A 16900-nucleotide genomic window follows, 5' to 3' on the forward strand; every position below is an offset into this window, starting at 1 on the left:
GGGTTATTTGGGGTTTACTTATTTAGTGCATTTTTTACTTTTACAAAAAATATGTGCAGAAAAATAAAAAACACAAGTAAATAAGTGTAATTATTTAGATTATTCTCAAACAACCCCTTAATTTCATAAAATAAAAATAAAAATAATAATTTTTATGAGGCAACTCACTACTAATCCAATTCTTTAATCTCTCAAAACAAAATATAGTTCTACTAGATTATAAGTACCTTCTAAGACCATCTCCAACATTTCACCAGATCTATCATCAAGTTCAAATCTAGTGAAAAAGTATCTATTTTTGTGTTCCAATGGTTTCACAAAACCTGTATCAAATTGAGAAAATATCAAATGTTTCACTAAATTTATGATCTATGCACTTTTAACGAGTTTACTGTACAAGACTATTGGTGATCTGATACACTGGACGTCCGACCGGTTGTCTCCCTAGTCATCCGGTTGCTTCAACAATTTCCACAAAAATAGGTAACACTGAGTGAATGTGTGGTTGGGTCGAACTGAGATGGTTGGTGTGGATCCACTACCGAAGTCAGATTTGAAGGAAAGAGATAAAGATGAGGAAGAACAAGGGAAGACGAGTATGGGGAAAGAGGAAAAAGATAGATCCCACCTGGTGTATTGTTTTGTAATAGTGGTTTGTACATTGCATGTTTCCATCACCCAAGTCTTCTTGGAGACCTTTCATCACCATCGTCGCACCCCTTAAAAGCTCTCTACAATCAATCACCAAAGTGGGTTTCTTGTGATTCTTCTTGTTGTTGTTGTTGCTCTTGAGGGTGTTTGTGTTTTCATACCCTTGAACACGACCTCCAAGTGTTTGTTGAAATGGTTAAAAAACATAATCAATTAAGGATTAGAACAGAGAGAGAGAGCAAAGGGGTTTTGGTTGGGATTTGAATGCCGAAGATGTTTCTAACTCGCTCAACCAATACCCATTTTACCCTTACAAAAATCATGAAAAATTGAAAGTAGGTGATGCTTTTGAGTGGAAAACCAAGGGTTCATTAATACAAAAATAAAAAAGAAAATCCATAACCAAATCTCTCTCCCACTCAAGAAAATCTCTTTAGATTTTCAGAACCTAGCGAGAAATATATATATATATAGAGAGAGAGAGAGAGAAAGAGAGAGAGAGAGTGTGTGTGTGGGATGTAGAAAGAGAAAGAGTCGGGGGTACGGGTTTGTTTAGGTTCAATCACAATGTCAATAAACTTTCAATTCAACAACTTCGACCAGAGGACCCTATACATGAAAATGTCCAAACGTGATAACCTCAATCATAAAACCCAAATTAGAACACCAATATTAATCCACACCAATAAATAAAAAGACAAAAAAATAAAAATAAAATAGAAGAAGATTATTCCACGCTAATATTAATCTCAATATATGTTAGACCTCGACTTCTCTCTTTCTCTCTCATTTCATCTCCTTTTCTGTTCAAGATTTGCGTTGGGTTTTTTTTTTTTTTTCTTTCCAGATTACCTTGCTGGTCAACCAGCCGAACTTCCAGCCTGTCATTCTTCCGGTCGATTGACATTTTGCTGATAGCCAAAAATACACTGCTGGAGAGCTAGATATCAGATAGAGCAATTCCTCAAATTTTAACTCAGATTTTGTGAAATATTTAATACACCATTTGAGATGCCCTAACAAGGGGACTTGCAATTAATGTGGAGGTGATATTCAAATTCAATTTTATAATATTATAGATTAAAGGGAAAATTATATTAAATCTTCTTAAACTATCGACTATTTACACTTTACCCTCCTGTTGTTTTAAACCCAACAATTACCCACTCAAACTATTTGAATTTGCACATTAAATCCTTCTTTTAGTCACTTGTTAGATATTTGGTGAAAATTTGTCAAGTACTGTGTACATGATGATTATATTTAATTTTATTACAAAATTACCCTATTTTATCTTTTGTAAAAAATTAATATAATCATTTTGTGCACAACACTTAACAAATTTTCATCCAAATATCTAATAGATAACTAACAAAAGGACATAATGTTCAAAGTCAAATAGTTGTAGGGGGTAATTGTTGGGTTTAAAACATTAAGAGAAAAAGTGTAAATGATTGACCATTTGAGGGAGTTTAATATAATTTGCCCTAGATTAAATAACTATTTTGTCTCTCATTTTACAAAAAAAAAAGAAAAAAAAAGTCACCTTTAATGAGAACTTTTGTGTTATTTCATACATTTATGGTTGGTTATAAGTTGTCACATCTCTATTTATTTTTTTCACTTTTTTTTTGTAAAATATCAAGTAAAATAACCAATTTACAAACCAACTCTTGATCTCAACTAAAACCATCATACTACTACATAAACAAACAAAATTTATATTATATCTCAAACTTAGACACTATTTGAGAATTAATTATTTTATATATTTTTTTTCCCAAAAAGGCGTATAGAAAGTAAAAAGAGAATGATATTATATCTTATAGCAAATTAATGTTCGTCAATCGCATACAAAAAATATATTTTTATCTTATTTGAGTCATATCACATTATAATAATTAAGGTACATCACCTTATTACTACATTATACTTTCATAAATAAATAAAATAATATATTCCCCTACAAACAAACCCAAGTATCCAAAATAGACCTTAACACCACCAAATTAATAATCATCTTATTTATAACCCTAGCCGCACACTTCTTAATTAAAATCTTAAAATTAATTTTCTCATAATTAATAACAATAGATAATAATTTTTAAATTAGTATTAAGCACAAAATCTTAAATATTTAATATAAAAGTTTTAAAATTTTTATTTTTACAATTGATCTTATGAAAAATTAGAATTGAAAATATATGGTGTTATTTATAAGTAATATATTATAGACACTGCAAAACTGTTTTGTATGTCTTATAATAGAATATATAATAATATATAAATAATAGTTATATCACATTATCATCGACATATAGTATCACTACTAATAGTAAAATAACGATGAAAGGTTAATCTCACTTGTCAAATATAATTAACAATTCAATAATTTTTTATTTTTTTTAATGGGGTTAACTTTGTTTACATGTAAGTAATGATTTGATATCACTATTAAACTAAATTTTGTTTAGAAATTTTTCATACATAATAATGTGGCTTGTTGTTGTCTTTTCACTTTCAATCAAAACAACTATAATTATTTTTATAATTTAAAAAACATCATTAAGAAATCATTATAAATATTATTTTTATATAATTTATTTATTTATTAATTATTTTTCTTATATGTAAAAAAAAAATGCAAAAAATGAGGGGGGCACGGGCCCTTATCCCTTTATACTTCCATCACGAGCAAGGATCTTCTCTCCTTGGTTCCATTATTGCAAAGGTAAGATTTATTCCATGATAATTAAATGGCTCAGGTCACCAAAAAAAAAAAAAAAAAAAAAAAAAAAAAAAAAAAAAAAAAAAAAGAAGATCCTTTAATTTTTAGTTTATTTTAATAAAATAATTTGAGTCGTTAAATTTTCTTAAAGTAAATCTTAATCATTGTACGGAGGGAGTCAAATAAAATAAAGAAGACAAAAAGAAGATGCTTGCTCCTCCACCACTACCTTAACGGAGTCATATGCCTGTGACTGCCTTAGTCACATAAACAATTGAGGTCAAGTTTGACAAGTTGAAAAAAAGTCAAAAAATCAAAACATTATTAAAAAGTTAAAAAATTATCACTATTTATCAAAAGTAAAAAATTACGGCTGCACAATTCTCAATCATAATTTTTCCCTACACACTAATTTATACAAAATTTTAATACACATTTTTCCATAAAAAGTCAAAAAATTAACCAAAATATCCATATTTTTTTCCTCAATTTTTTAGTAAAAAAAGACACTTATTTATGACACCCCAAACAACCCCTGAGTTGTATGCCTGTGCAACCCCCCCCCCCCAAAAAAATAATGAAAATACAAGATTTAAGTTTTATTTGTAATGTGCTATTTTGAGTATATTATTTTAGGGCCTGGCATTGGTTCAATCCATCATCGGATTGGACTGTGTTATTAGGGTCGTATGGGCCCACCACGGGTCTCGTTTTGAAAATCTGAACCGTTTAATGTGTAAAACTCGTAAAGTACTATATGTTTGTAAAAAATCACGTTATCAGATATCAATAGCTATGTGATCAAAATAATTTTTTATCAATCGTTAATTTATTCACCGTCCATTTTTTTTTATACAAAATTGATTTGATCACATAGCTATCAATATCCGATTAATGTGATTTTTTACAAACAAATAATACTCGACGAGTTCTACACATTGCATGGTTCAGATTTTCACAACGGGACCCGTGGTGGGCCCCCATTGGCCCAACAGCATGGTCCAGTCCGATGGTGGACTGGACCAAAGTCAGACCTATTATTATTTCAAACTCAATTTATATTTCATATTTTTTCATAAAAAATAAAAAAATATATTAATCCATCATTTCTCAAACAATTTCTTATTTATACATAGGGCAAATTTTATTAAATCATGTCAAACTATCGACCATTTACACTTTATCTCTTAATATTTTAAATCTAACAGTTGCCCACCTCAAATTATTTAAATTTGAACATTAGGCTATTCTATTAGTTATCTGTTAGATATTTGGATGAGAAATTACTCAAATAACTAACAAAATAACTTAATGTTCAAATTCAAATAGTTTGAATGGATAATTGTTGGGTATAAAAATTAGGATGGTAAAATGTAAGTGATCAATAGTTTGAGGGATTTTATATAATTTGCGTGCATATGTATACACTAAAACAAATTTAGTACTTATATAATTAATTGCATAAATAATTTGTGTACATCATTTTGTAATTAATATTGCACTTTTTATTCTCCTATATATATATATATATATCCCGGGGAAGATGGCGGGAAACGTAACGCGTCTCTCGCATTCTTCACTCTAGATACGGGCGCGCCACTTCCATCTCCTTTTCGAAAGGTGCACCTAGCCTAGGGTTTCTCTGTTTCTTCTTCAATCTCCTAAAACCCCATCTCTCTAACCCTAGGGTTTTCAAATTCATACAACAACGACCACTCGAGTTCATCATACTTCTAGGGTTTTATTTGTTTGGCTGAAAATCCATGGGCAACAAAGTCACCGACGAACTGGTTTCAACCGTTCGATCGATCGTCGGTTTCGACTACTCCGACATGGACATAATTCGAGCCCTTCACATGGCCAACAACGACGTCACGGCCGCGATTAACATCGTATTAGACACCCCGAGTTTCAGAACCAAAGACAAATCCCAAGTTTTGAGAAATCCCGAGGTTTCGAATCGCAATTCAAACTCAGAGACCCAATCAAAAGATACCAAGTCAAGGCCGAATGGCAATGAGACCAAGAATCGGTCTTTGGGTTCGGGTTCTTCATCAAACCCTAGGACTAGGACTGTAAGTAATAATGATGTTGAAGCCATCAGGGATTTGAGCAAGTGCTCGAGTTCAATTGGGGGTGAGTGGTGGTTTGTGGGTTGTGTTGAGGTTTCTGGGCTTTCGACTTGTAAAGGTAGGAGGTTGAAGTGTGGTGATGCAGTGAATTTCACATTTCCGTTGAAGAATGCCAGTTCTACGCCCTCGCCGGGCAAGTTCGGTGGTGGCCGTGGGCGACAAGTGGCTGCCTTTTCTGAGATTGTGAGGTTCTCTACAAAAGAGTGTGGAGAGGTATGTATGTTATCTTTTTTGAAATTGTGATTTTTCTACAATGCGCACAAGTTGTGATATGGTGTCAATACTACTTTGTGTTGTAACCAAGTTAATTTTAGCCATAACCAAGATTATAATCAAACACGATTTGAAATATAAATAATGGGTGCCCACAACTACAATGGGTCATAATAATTATAAATCAATTAAATGATGGGAAAGACATACCTTATGCTACAAAAGAAAATGGTGTAACTTTATCATAACTAAAAAAAAAATAAAAAAATCATAACTACTCACAAAAAAGTCATAACCAAAATCTTAAAATAATGTCATAATTAAAGAAAAATTTGGTTATAACTGAAGAAAAAAATGGCGTAACTAAGGTTGGATATGGTATGGGGTGTATATAATGGAATTCTCCTTAAATCATTACCAAAGATAGCATATGGTACACCGAAAAAAGGGTGTCTTATGGAATTTCCCTATATATATATATATATATATATTTCAAATCTGTTTGCAAATATCTCTTGGGAGTGAAAGAAAAGTGCCAGGCAAAATATGACTGGGTGATGCCATGTTCTGAAACCAATTATGTGTATATGTAATATATACCTACATACATACACATACATGTATATCCATATCTGTACACACTTTATAGTTATACGTACCTCCCTGTACACTTGCCTCTATGGGTGCCAATTTGAAGTGCATATGTTAGTGTCAGTGTGCTTGCTTTTATAAGAGTCCACAGTGCATTTCATTAGTATATATCAACATCTCTTTAGCGAAACTTTTACTGAACTCTAGAAACTTAGACATTGAGAAGGAAAACGATTTGAAACCTTTAGCATAAGAAATTTTATATGAAAAACTTCTTTTAGATAGCAACTTTTTATGTCAAAGGCTGAAGTGAATGAAGCAAAGATGTACTTCTAATAATGAAGAACATAAGAAGTTCTTTAACTCAAGATTCATAAAGCACAAATTGCAACCATTTGGGGCTGGTGTGTGATATGATTGGTTTTATGTGCAGATTGGTCGAATCCCTAATGAGTGGTCACGATGTCTCTTGCCGCTGGTGAGGGACAAGAAGGTTCAGATTGAGGGTTGCTGTAAATCTGCTCCTGATACACTGGGCATTATGGATACCATTGTATTGTCTGTTAGGTATGCTCAAGGTATATTGAACTTTTGCCTTTTTTAATATGGGGAAATATAAGAAAAATAGGAGTATATATAATATCCCTTTTTAATTAATGCATGGACTGGTTGATTGACATTAAATTTGTATGCTATACAGTGTGCACATCAACAGTTCCATGTTTTGTAAAAACCACCACACCTCGCTCAAAGCCACTAGCAATTCCACGGATGAGTCAGTTGTCCATCCTTTGCCAACCTTGTTCCGATTGCTGGGACTGACCCCTTATAAGAAGGTAATGCCTTTTTTTTTTTTTGAGTTGTAAAACTTTATTAGAGAGTTTTACATGTTTTGATTAGGTTATATTGTACTATTTTTTTTTGGGCAATATATGGTTGTTGGTATACCATCTGTAAGTTATTCTTTGAAAATCTACTGAATATTTTGTTTGTGTTTTCTTGGTTATAACTAGGCTGAATTTACTCCTGGTGATTTGTACACAAGGAAGCGACCTTTAAATTCAGAGGTACAGTGACCTAATTTATTGGTTGATTCATTTCTGTTAAGGATGAACTTTAGTATGTGATTTCAACTGAACAGGACAGCTCTGGTGTTCATTCTTCACTGCTTCATGGCAACAAGTTTAAGAATCCGACTTTGAATGGTTCTAAAGTTGAAAATGAGGAGTCCATTTCAGATGGTGATCTTGAGAATATTGTTGGTGTTGGTGATAGCTTTGAGTTAGAGGTATTTGTCATTTTCAGAGTATGTTTATGTGTTCATAGAACTCGCACATACAGAAGCAGGTAAAAATATTTTATGATGTTATGTGTTTAGGAAATGGAACCTCCTAGTACTCTTCAATGTGAACTTCGCTCCTACCAAAAGCAGGCTCTTCATTGGATGATTCATTTGGAGAAAGGACAAGGCATGGATGAGGCAGCTACAACACTGCACCCATGTTGGGAGGCGTATCGTCTTGCAGACAAGTATGTGGATGTTTATCATGTGGTATGCTCTTACTTTGAAACTTCATGTTTAAGGGGATGCTTGCCTTTGTAGGAGGGAGCTTGTTGTCTACTTGAATTCATTTTCTGGTGATGCTACAATGGAGTTTCCAAGCACCCTTCAAATGGCCAGAGGAGGAGTACAGTTCTGACTGACTTATTCTTTTTTCTAATTGCCTCAAAATTTTCTTCAAAGTAGTTTGGTGTTTTGACTTTAGGGTGCATTTAAGATTTTGGCAGATGCTATGGGACTTGGGAAGACCATTATGACCATAGCTCTCCTTCTTGCTCATTCAGAAAGAGGTGGATCTTCAAGTAGCCCTTCCACGAATGAGGCCTTTACTGAAAATAGTGACACCAGTGATATTTCAGATCAATCTCCAACTTTACCAAAGAAAGGATCAAAATTTGCTGGTTTTGACAAGCTTGTAAAGCGAAAGAACTTGCTTATTGGTGGTGGCAATTTGATTGTATGTCCTATGACACTTCTGGGCCAGTGGAAGGTATTTCTGCTCCACTTTAACGTTTCCCATTGTTTTCATCTCATTTGGGTCTGGATGTCTCTAATTTACACCTGCAGTTACATATCTGAAGCTATTTGTTTTGTGAGTGCATTGACAGGCGGAGATTGAAACTCATGCACAACCTGGGTCTCTGTCTCTCTATGTTCATTATGGACAAAGCAGGCCAAAGGATGCGAAAATTCTAGCTCAGAGTGATGTTGTACTAACCACCTATGGAGTTTTATCTTCAGAATTTTCAACAGAGGTATCCTGAAGGGTTCTTGTTTGAATTTATGTCACAGACTCACATCTCTGAGCACATCTTGCTTAAGTAGCATGTACAGATAAAATCAATATAAGTTTTTCTTTCATTCTTTAGTTTTACTTTGTAGAATGCTGAAGAAAATGGGGGACTTTACTCAGTGAGATGGTTTAGGGTGGTGCTTGATGAGGCACATACCATAAAATCTTCTAAGAGTCAAATTTCTATGGCTGCAGCTGCACTTACTGCTGATCGTCGATGGTGTCTTACTGGTACTCCTATCCAGGTATATTAATATAATCAGATTGTGGTGTTGTACTGAGATTATTATTCAGTTCACCATTTTTTTTTTTTTTTTTTTTTGAACAGTTTCTATTCTCTGTCTTGTGGATTACCTTAATCATATGGGCAGTGTACAATTTGGGCACGTTCATTATTTAGCAGTTTCATTTTTTTTCTTCTTGTGATTTAAACTTTGTTATGAACTAAAACAGAAAATCTTACGAGAATTTCTGTATTTACTAGTGTTTGGGGCTTATTGTCCGGTCTACATTAACTGGTATAGGAACATTATCTGCCTCATTAACATTTCTTTTGAGAAGTTTTTTCATCATGTTTAAATGCTACACAATCTTGTATCAAACATTCTGGATTGCAGTTTTCTGCTTAAGTACATTGTGATTGTGGTTTCAAATCCTAGTTGCACATATATATGTATATATATATATATATTTATTTATTTCTTGACTTTAAGGAATTAAATATCGATAAAAAGGATATATGGCAACCCTAAAACTATGAATATTTTACGAAATATGATAGCTTTATGGAAAAATTTGCAGAAATTAATAAAAGTAATATGATGGATGGATAATGTTGGTACATAGATATGTTGAAGTTAGGAATATGTTGATGGATATATCACAATACTGATTATATTTTTTACTTGTTTGCACCACAAGATTATCATTGGACATTGCTATTCATACAATTTTTTATTCAAAATTTGTCACTAGAATGATGTGGAAGTGGTATTTTTGTAATTAAATGGGCACTTTCTTTCAAAATGATGAGTCCCATTGTAGCCACATCATTATGTATACAAGTTCTGTGTACTTTTTTTTGTTTGTATACACATTATCATTTGATTGCTTTGTTTGACTATTTTCTTAAGAAATTGGCATTTTGTATTCTCTGTTGGGTTTTGTGGATGACATATACGTATGGTTTACTGATCAATAAATAGTGTTTACCAAGAAATCAGTGAGGTGGTTGGGACACAATCATTATATCAATTGTTTGATTTTGCCTGGGCATATGGCTTGACAGTTGTCTGATTTCTTGCCCTATTACCTAGTGTTTCTATCCTCTCATATTGTTTTAGTAAATTAAAATTCTGAAATATGAATTGAAAGATATTTTTAACTTTCTCAAGTCTGATGAATTGTCAGAGTTTTAGTTATGTTTCCTGACATTTTTCTTTGCTTTGCATAGAACAATCTGGAGGACATTTACAGCCTTCTTCGCTTTTTAAGAGTTGAACCATGGGGAAACTGGGCATGGTAAGTTTGCATTGCTTATTTGTTCTGAATGATTAAACATTATTTGAGTTGCTTAATTCACATGTACTTTATTTGTACATATTGGAATAAAGACAGATTTGCTTGACACATTGAATTTTCTTGAAATTAGTGGACAGTAACATTGATAATGATTTTGTCCTCCATTTATGTGGATCAGAAATTTTTTTGTTGGGTTAAATAATTTGTATGATTCAAATTGTCTGCTGTTTGATATCTTGATCAAATTACCTGTCTACTCTAAAGTTTTATTTGTTCTTCTCCAATCATTTAAACATATACAGTACATTCTCTCAAAGTTCATGATGTTGGGAGAATAAAAAATTATATGTTTTCTTCATTTTATTATTTTTTATTTTGTGACTTTTTTTGTAAGTACCATGAGTAAGAACCATTATATTCTGGTTCCAAGAGTGGAGAAAGGAGAAGCTTATGGTAGCTAGATTGCAAATGTAAAGCTTATAATGGTTGGGATTAGCACTCCTTGATGGAGTCAATTTTCCATTATGTCATGGATAAGATAATGGTTTACTTGGCCAAAGTGGGTTCCTCAATATATTTATCAAAAAAGAAAAAAAAAGAAAAAATTGACTTCCTCAATATGACAACTTTGAAAATGGAGTAATAGGAGAATAGGATCCTTAGTTGGGTATAGAATAAGGTCTTGATTGTTGTTCTTCGTTGTTTTATATGCCATTGCCAACCATTAGTAATGGGGATTTTCTAGGTAAGTACTATGCAATTTCTGGAAATTGTTTTGAAATATTAGTTTCTTGAGTTGGAAGCCTCATTTAGGGTAAGCCAGTTTCCCTGGGTTTTTCCTTTGCGTTGCTGAGTGTTTGTTATCATTTGTGGGATGGTATCGGTATCATTAAGCTACCTTTCTATTTAATCCAGGTGGAATAAGCTAATCCAAAAGCCTTTTGAGGAGGGTGATGAGAGAGGATTAAAGTTGGTTCAATCAATCTTGAGGCCAATTATGTTAAGAAGAACAAAGTTTAGCACAGACCGAGAAGGCAGGTGAGCACATGGCTAAGAATGTAATCTCATCTTATCCCTTTTGCCTTTCTTTCCATATAGGCTCTTAATTTTTTATTTTTTTTGGTTTGCAGGCCAATTTTAATTCTCCCACCAGCAGATGTGCAGGTGATTTATTGTGAACTGACAGAAGCTGAAAAAGATTTCTATGAAGCTCTATTTAGAAGATCCAAGGTTTATAATCTCGATTGATTTTGCTTATTGTGTTATCTTATAATGCATTTTGTATGTCAAATGTTAACTTGAATCTCTACAGGTGAAATTTGATCAATTTGTTGAGCAAGGACGGGTTCTCCATAATTATGCTTCTATTTTGGAATTACTGTTACGTCTTCGACAGTGTTGTGATCATCCATTTCTTGTGATGAGGTCTGTGTCATACTTGGGCATGCTTTCTTTTTTGTTTGTATTTTTTTGTAAAATTTTTACAGCATTTCTCTTGTAACTTGATGGTGTTTCACATTGCACATATTTGAAAATGACATTTCTCTGTTTCTGTTTCTTTGGTAAAAATCAATCTGATTGGATTTGTCATTCATCAATTGGATACGGTATTTTACTTATATAAAATAAATTCATTGGGTATGATATTTATCTATATTTACAATTTTCTGGGGATGTGGTGCTTCCTTTCATATCTGTTGATTGTTTCAAATGTACACAGTTCAATTATGTAGTTAAATTATCAACAAACATGAAGGGAAAAAAAAAAAATATAGTCATTTACTTGTTTATTCTGATGATAAATAAGAAACTCTAGGTTATTATCATATAGTTTCTTTCCTTCGTCTGTTCATGTAAGAATTTTACTGTAAGATTGGTTGGTAATGGGGTGATTTGATGTTTCCAGTCGAGGTGATACTCAAGAATTCTCTGATCTGAATAAGCTTGCCAAGCGTTTCCTTAAGGGTGGTCAGGAAGTTGTGGAAGGGGAGGCCAACGATGTGCCTTCACGGGCTTATATTCAGGAGGTAGTAGAAGAGTTGCGGAAGGGGGAACAGGGAGAGTGCCCAATATGCCTTGAAGCTTTTGAAGATGCAATATTGACACCTTGTGCTCATCGCTTGTGCCGAGAATGTCTATTGGCTAGTTGGCGGACTCCTACATCTGGTCTTTGTCCTGTTTGTAGGTACTTCCAGATTGTTTATGTTTATTTTCTTTCTCCCCTAGCATTTCCTTGTATTTTCCCCAAGCAAGCTCCTCCTCCCTTTCCATCCCCCGTCAGTAATTTTTTAATCATGAAATGTTACTAATCTTACAGTTATGATTACAATGTTTTCTAATTTACAGGAAGAGTGTCAGCAGACAGGATCTTATTACGGTGCCAACCGATAGTCGATTTCAGATAGATGTTGAGAAAAATTGGGTGGAATCATCCAAAGTTGCTGCTCTGTTGCAGGAGCTAGAAAATCTTCGCTCATCAGGCTCTAAAAGCATCGTTTTTAGCCAATGGACAGCTTTTTTAGACCTTTTGCAGATCCCTCTTTCGCGGTAGTAAATTTTTACACCTTTAGTCCTTTATCTATTAGAAAAAAAAAAAGGGGAAAACAACATTTTTTTTGCTGCTTTGTTTAAATTGATTTTAAAATGCTTCATTAGCTTCTTGTTTTTGTTCAAAAAAATTCAAGTATGTCATTGGATTGTCAACTTTTATATCATGCTATAGTGTCTTAGGAAATGGTGAGCTGTGGGTTTGATATATCTAATGTCCACGTATATTTTCAGGAGTAAGATTCCATTTGTTCGTCTAGATGGTACTCTGAATCTACAACAACGTGAAAAAGTGATAAAGCAATTTTCAGAAGAAAGTGATATGCTGGTTTGTCACGGCAACTTTGAACTGAGAGAAGGGTTTTTTCGGGAGGGGGGTTGGGCTTATAATCTAGACAACAATATTACATCAATTATTCTGACTTGGTTGTTATACAGGTGCTACTAATGTCATTGAAGGCTGGTGGAGTTGGAATAAACCTAACATCGGCATCCAATGCCTTCGTCTTGGTATGAGCCAATTATTTCAACCTTTTTTCTTGTGCATTATGATATTTGTGCTAGCTTCAGATCTGTTAGAATTTCCCATCTTTACCTTCACCTACTCCACTACACACTCCACTTCACCACACACTCCACTTCACCTAACCCACTATCACCTCCACTACACCTACTACCACATTTTCTTCTATATATAGATTGTATAGGAATTGTAATTAATCAATCTTGTAACAATTACAAACATCAATCAATAATACAATTCTCTTTTTCTCTTTATACATTAAATTTCTACAAGATCTGACAATGGAAGAGTTGTTTTAGGTTTTATATTCCACTCCTCATTAAAGGCGCATTAACTGGTCTACAATTCACGTTTATACCACCTCAAACGGTTTCTACTCATTTTATCTCCAATTGGTGTCACTTCTAACTTCTTCCTAATGGATTAATTTTTTATTTCTATTTTTCTTGCAACACCACTCATCCATCTCAAAATTCTCATTTCAACTACACTTACTTTCCTACATGTTTTATTAACTGTAACATTCGGTACCATACCATACATCGAAACAAGTCTAGTCTAATGGTTCATATAATTTTTTCTTTTCCTACTTAATTAGGAATTCTACAATCACACAATACTCTTGATGCACTCCATTCCATTTATCCCACTGCAAGTGTTTGGTTTCATCTCCATTTTTCCTTGTTAATATAGTATTATTCATACAAGCCAATCGTTAATGGCAATAAGCCAATGTTCAACTTCTCTATAGGATCCGTGGTGGAATCCAGCTGTCGAGGAACAAGCTGTCATGCGCATTCATCGCATTGGGCAAACTAAAAGTGTAATGATCAAACGGTTTATTGTGAAGGTATATTTTCTTTTTTGACCAAGCCCATTTAAATGAAATCTTTATTTTGTTCCTTCATTTGTGTAATGACATTGGAAATAGAAGTTTGGAGCCTGTCTTTAGTGATTGAGCTGAATGGTTGGAACCTCTGTAGAGGATATACAAGTCTAGTTTAGCTTTGGACTTACTGGGTTTGTTTGGGACTCATTAGGGTTCGTTTTGATGGATGTGCATTTGAAATGCATGGATTTGACGTTCATCATTCAAGGAGAATAACTTAAGTTTAGATTTGATAGTTTACCTATGAATTTCAAGATTAAATTAATTAGTTTTATCATGATTCATGCTAAGGATTATCTTCTAGCTACATAGATCCTACTAAAATACATCTCTTGTTTCCCAACTTATCTTATTCTCCACCTATAATAGCTAACTCTCCAATTTTTTTAACCTCACCAAAATGATCTTGGATCGCAGGGCACGGTTGAGGAAAGAATGGAAGCAGTGCAAGCCCGGAAGCAGCGGTTGATCTCTGGTGCTTTAACTGACCAAGAAGTTCGAACTGCACGTATTGAGGAACTGAAGATGCTTTTCACTTAGACCAGGGAACCGAAACAAGACTTATTTTCAGAACATCAACTTATGGGCTTGAGGTTCAGGGTTTTGCTCATAATACTTTATGAAAAATTGGGATATAGAATACCACAAGTATTGGTAACCCTCGTTCTGGCACAAAATCATTGGATTGAGTGGACTGGAAAGCCTAATCTTGTTCAAGTCAGTACATTCACCTATTGGCAGAAACAAAAACAGGCATGTGAATTGAATTTGAATGGAAGCTATTAGTCGATATGAGGCTTGCTTTGGCTGATACCTTGCCAGTTCTAATTTAATTGACAGAATCGACACGGAATGGTCATCCTTGTACATTCATGTTAAGGAAGGTACGATGGAGGCCGGTGTGCAAGCTGAGGAACAAGAAGTGTGGATCATGAAGATATCTTTTAGCCTTCATGATTTGAACCAATAATACATCCAAATGTATTTTTGCATATTGTATGTAATCTTTATGTAAAGTTGATCATGTTAGCATCTGTTTTGTAAAACAGATATTGATTGAACATGTCATAATTTTAATATTGGAACTTCAGTTTGTCATGGTTCGGGAAGGACAGTGCGACACCTAAGAATTCCAGTTTCCACAAATTCCTATTGAGTGATTGGCGGTTGGTTACTTGTAATTACACTTTTTTTTTTTTAAAGGTCAAATAGTCAATTAAATTGGTTTATTCCCAAATGGGGCCTAAGTTCAAAGGAAGTGAAAGGGATATTTTATGGTTTTTTTTCCTTAATAATTAAAGCAAATTTCATGTTCTTACAAATATTTTTCAAACTCCGTTTAATTTTCGATCATGCCCTTCTCTCTTATATACAATTTATTTTTTCCAATTATTTTCATACTTCCGGTTTTCCCATTTTTTTTTTATTATTTAAAGATTAATCAATTACACCAAAATCTCTTCAATTAGTAATAAATATGATGATAAAGGTAAAATGATATTCAATAGTTGAGGGAATCTTGATGTAATTAATTCTATAAAAAAAACAAGATACAAACTTGAGTTACGTTTTGGTTGTAAAAATAAAATAGTTTCGTCGTTACAAAAATAAAATAAATAAATAGTTCTGTTATTACAAATTAATTTTTATTTTTTGGTTTGTGAAGTTATAACCAAAACCATTAGACCCCCCTTACTTTTGCCAATGAAAATAATACTACTAATTATGTCTAGAAAGGTTATTTGACAAAAATAAAATAAATAAATAGTTATATTATTACATTAGGGCGCTCAGGCGATAAATTTAATTTTGAATTTTTCTTATCCAAAAGTTCAAGCGCTAATTTATTATGTCCATAAGTAAAAGACACTGCGAAATGATCAAAATATCCCCTACATATAAAACATACAAGCAATTGTACTTATCTATTCAAAACCAATTTCTCAAAACCCTAGGTCTATTTGGTTTAGTTTTAAAATTATAATTTGAGTGTGAAATTATATTTTTAGTTTTAAGTTTTTGAATCATGATTTGAAAAGAGAAAATTTGTTTGATTATGAGTTTTGAAAATAGTTTTGGGATGATTTGTAATGTTTTTAAATTTTTTTTGATTGATTGATGTATGAAATGTGAGAGAATGTAAGAGGAGAGAGAAAAAGTGATTGATTGATTGATTAATAATAAAAAAAAAGAAGAGAAGCGCAGAGTTTTGAAAATAATTTTGAATTGTATTTTAAAAATATGTTTAATTAACATATTGCATTCAAATCATAATTTAAAAACAGAATTGAGTTTTTTTTTTTTAGATGCTTTGGAAAGAAAATACAAAGAGTTCAAAACAACAAAGAGTTCAAGAGAAGTCTAGACCTCTCGTACATAATACCAATCATATCGGCCACAAGAAAAGGCCCAAGTGTTTGTGGAGGATCTTCATACACCTCCAAGTCCTCAGCTTGATCAGCTTTTAAACGGGCAAGCTCATCAGCACACTTGTTCCCTTCACGATAGATATGCGCAATGGTGCACTCAGTGCGTTGATGTAGTGCCTTGCTGGAAATTTGTGTTATAATAAGATAGTGACATGTATATAATATGATAGTGGTGTTGGTGGTAGATAGTGGCATGTATAGAATATGATAGTGGTGTTGGTGGTAGATAGTGGCATGTATAGAATATGATAGTGGTGTTGGTGGTAGATAGTGACATGTATATAATATGATAGTGGTAGATAGTGGTAATATATAATATGTA

General features: G+C 33.0%; 1 protein-coding gene across 2 annotated transcripts; it reads left to right on the forward strand.

Moving 5' to 3' along the window:
* Positions 1-4900: 4900 nt before the first annotated feature.
* Positions 4901-15295, forward strand: RAD5 (DNA/RNA helicase protein). 2 transcript variants are annotated; one of them, XM_028241610.2, is made up of 20 exons: positions 4901-5724; positions 6749-6882; positions 7016-7151; positions 7329-7382; positions 7457-7603; positions 7694-7845; positions 7919-8003; positions 8094-8366; positions 8485-8631; positions 8759-8914; positions 10123-10190; positions 11106-11228; positions 11321-11420; positions 11503-11615; positions 12097-12375; positions 12537-12737; positions 12972-13065; positions 13176-13247; positions 14012-14110; positions 14567-15295. In XM_028241610.2, exons 1-20 carry the CDS (start codon positions 5143-5145, stop codon positions 14687-14689), a joined length of 3138 nt encoding a protein of 1045 aa, XP_028097411.2. In that variant the 5' UTR covers positions 4901-5142; the 3' UTR covers positions 14690-15295. The 2 variants fall into 2 exon arrangements, 1 of the variants encoding a protein (XP_028097411.2); XR_014346795.1 differs by having other exon boundaries at positions 4922-5724; positions 12097-12371.
* Positions 15296-16900: the final 1605 nt, after the last annotated feature.

Source organism: Camellia sinensis, chromosome 12, assembly GCF_055761805.1.
Source record: "Camellia sinensis isolate YWXY chromosome 12, ASM5576180v1, whole genome shotgun sequence".
Taxonomy (NCBI): Eukaryota; Viridiplantae; Streptophyta; class Magnoliopsida; order Ericales; family Theaceae; genus Camellia; species Camellia sinensis.

Coding starts and splice junctions, on each gene's coding strand:
- RAD5 (XM_028241610.2), top strand. CDS start 5,143: ATGGGCAACAAAGTCACCGACGAACTGGTTTCAACCGTTCGATCGATC. Junction 8,004..8,093: donor TTCAAATGGCCAGAGGAGGA/GTACAGTTCTGA, acceptor GGTGCATTTAAG/ATTTTGGCAGATGCTATGGG. Junction 14,111..14,566: donor TCAAACGGTTTATTGTGAAG/GTATATTTTCTT, acceptor CTTGGATCGCAG/GGCACGGTTGAGGAAAGAAT.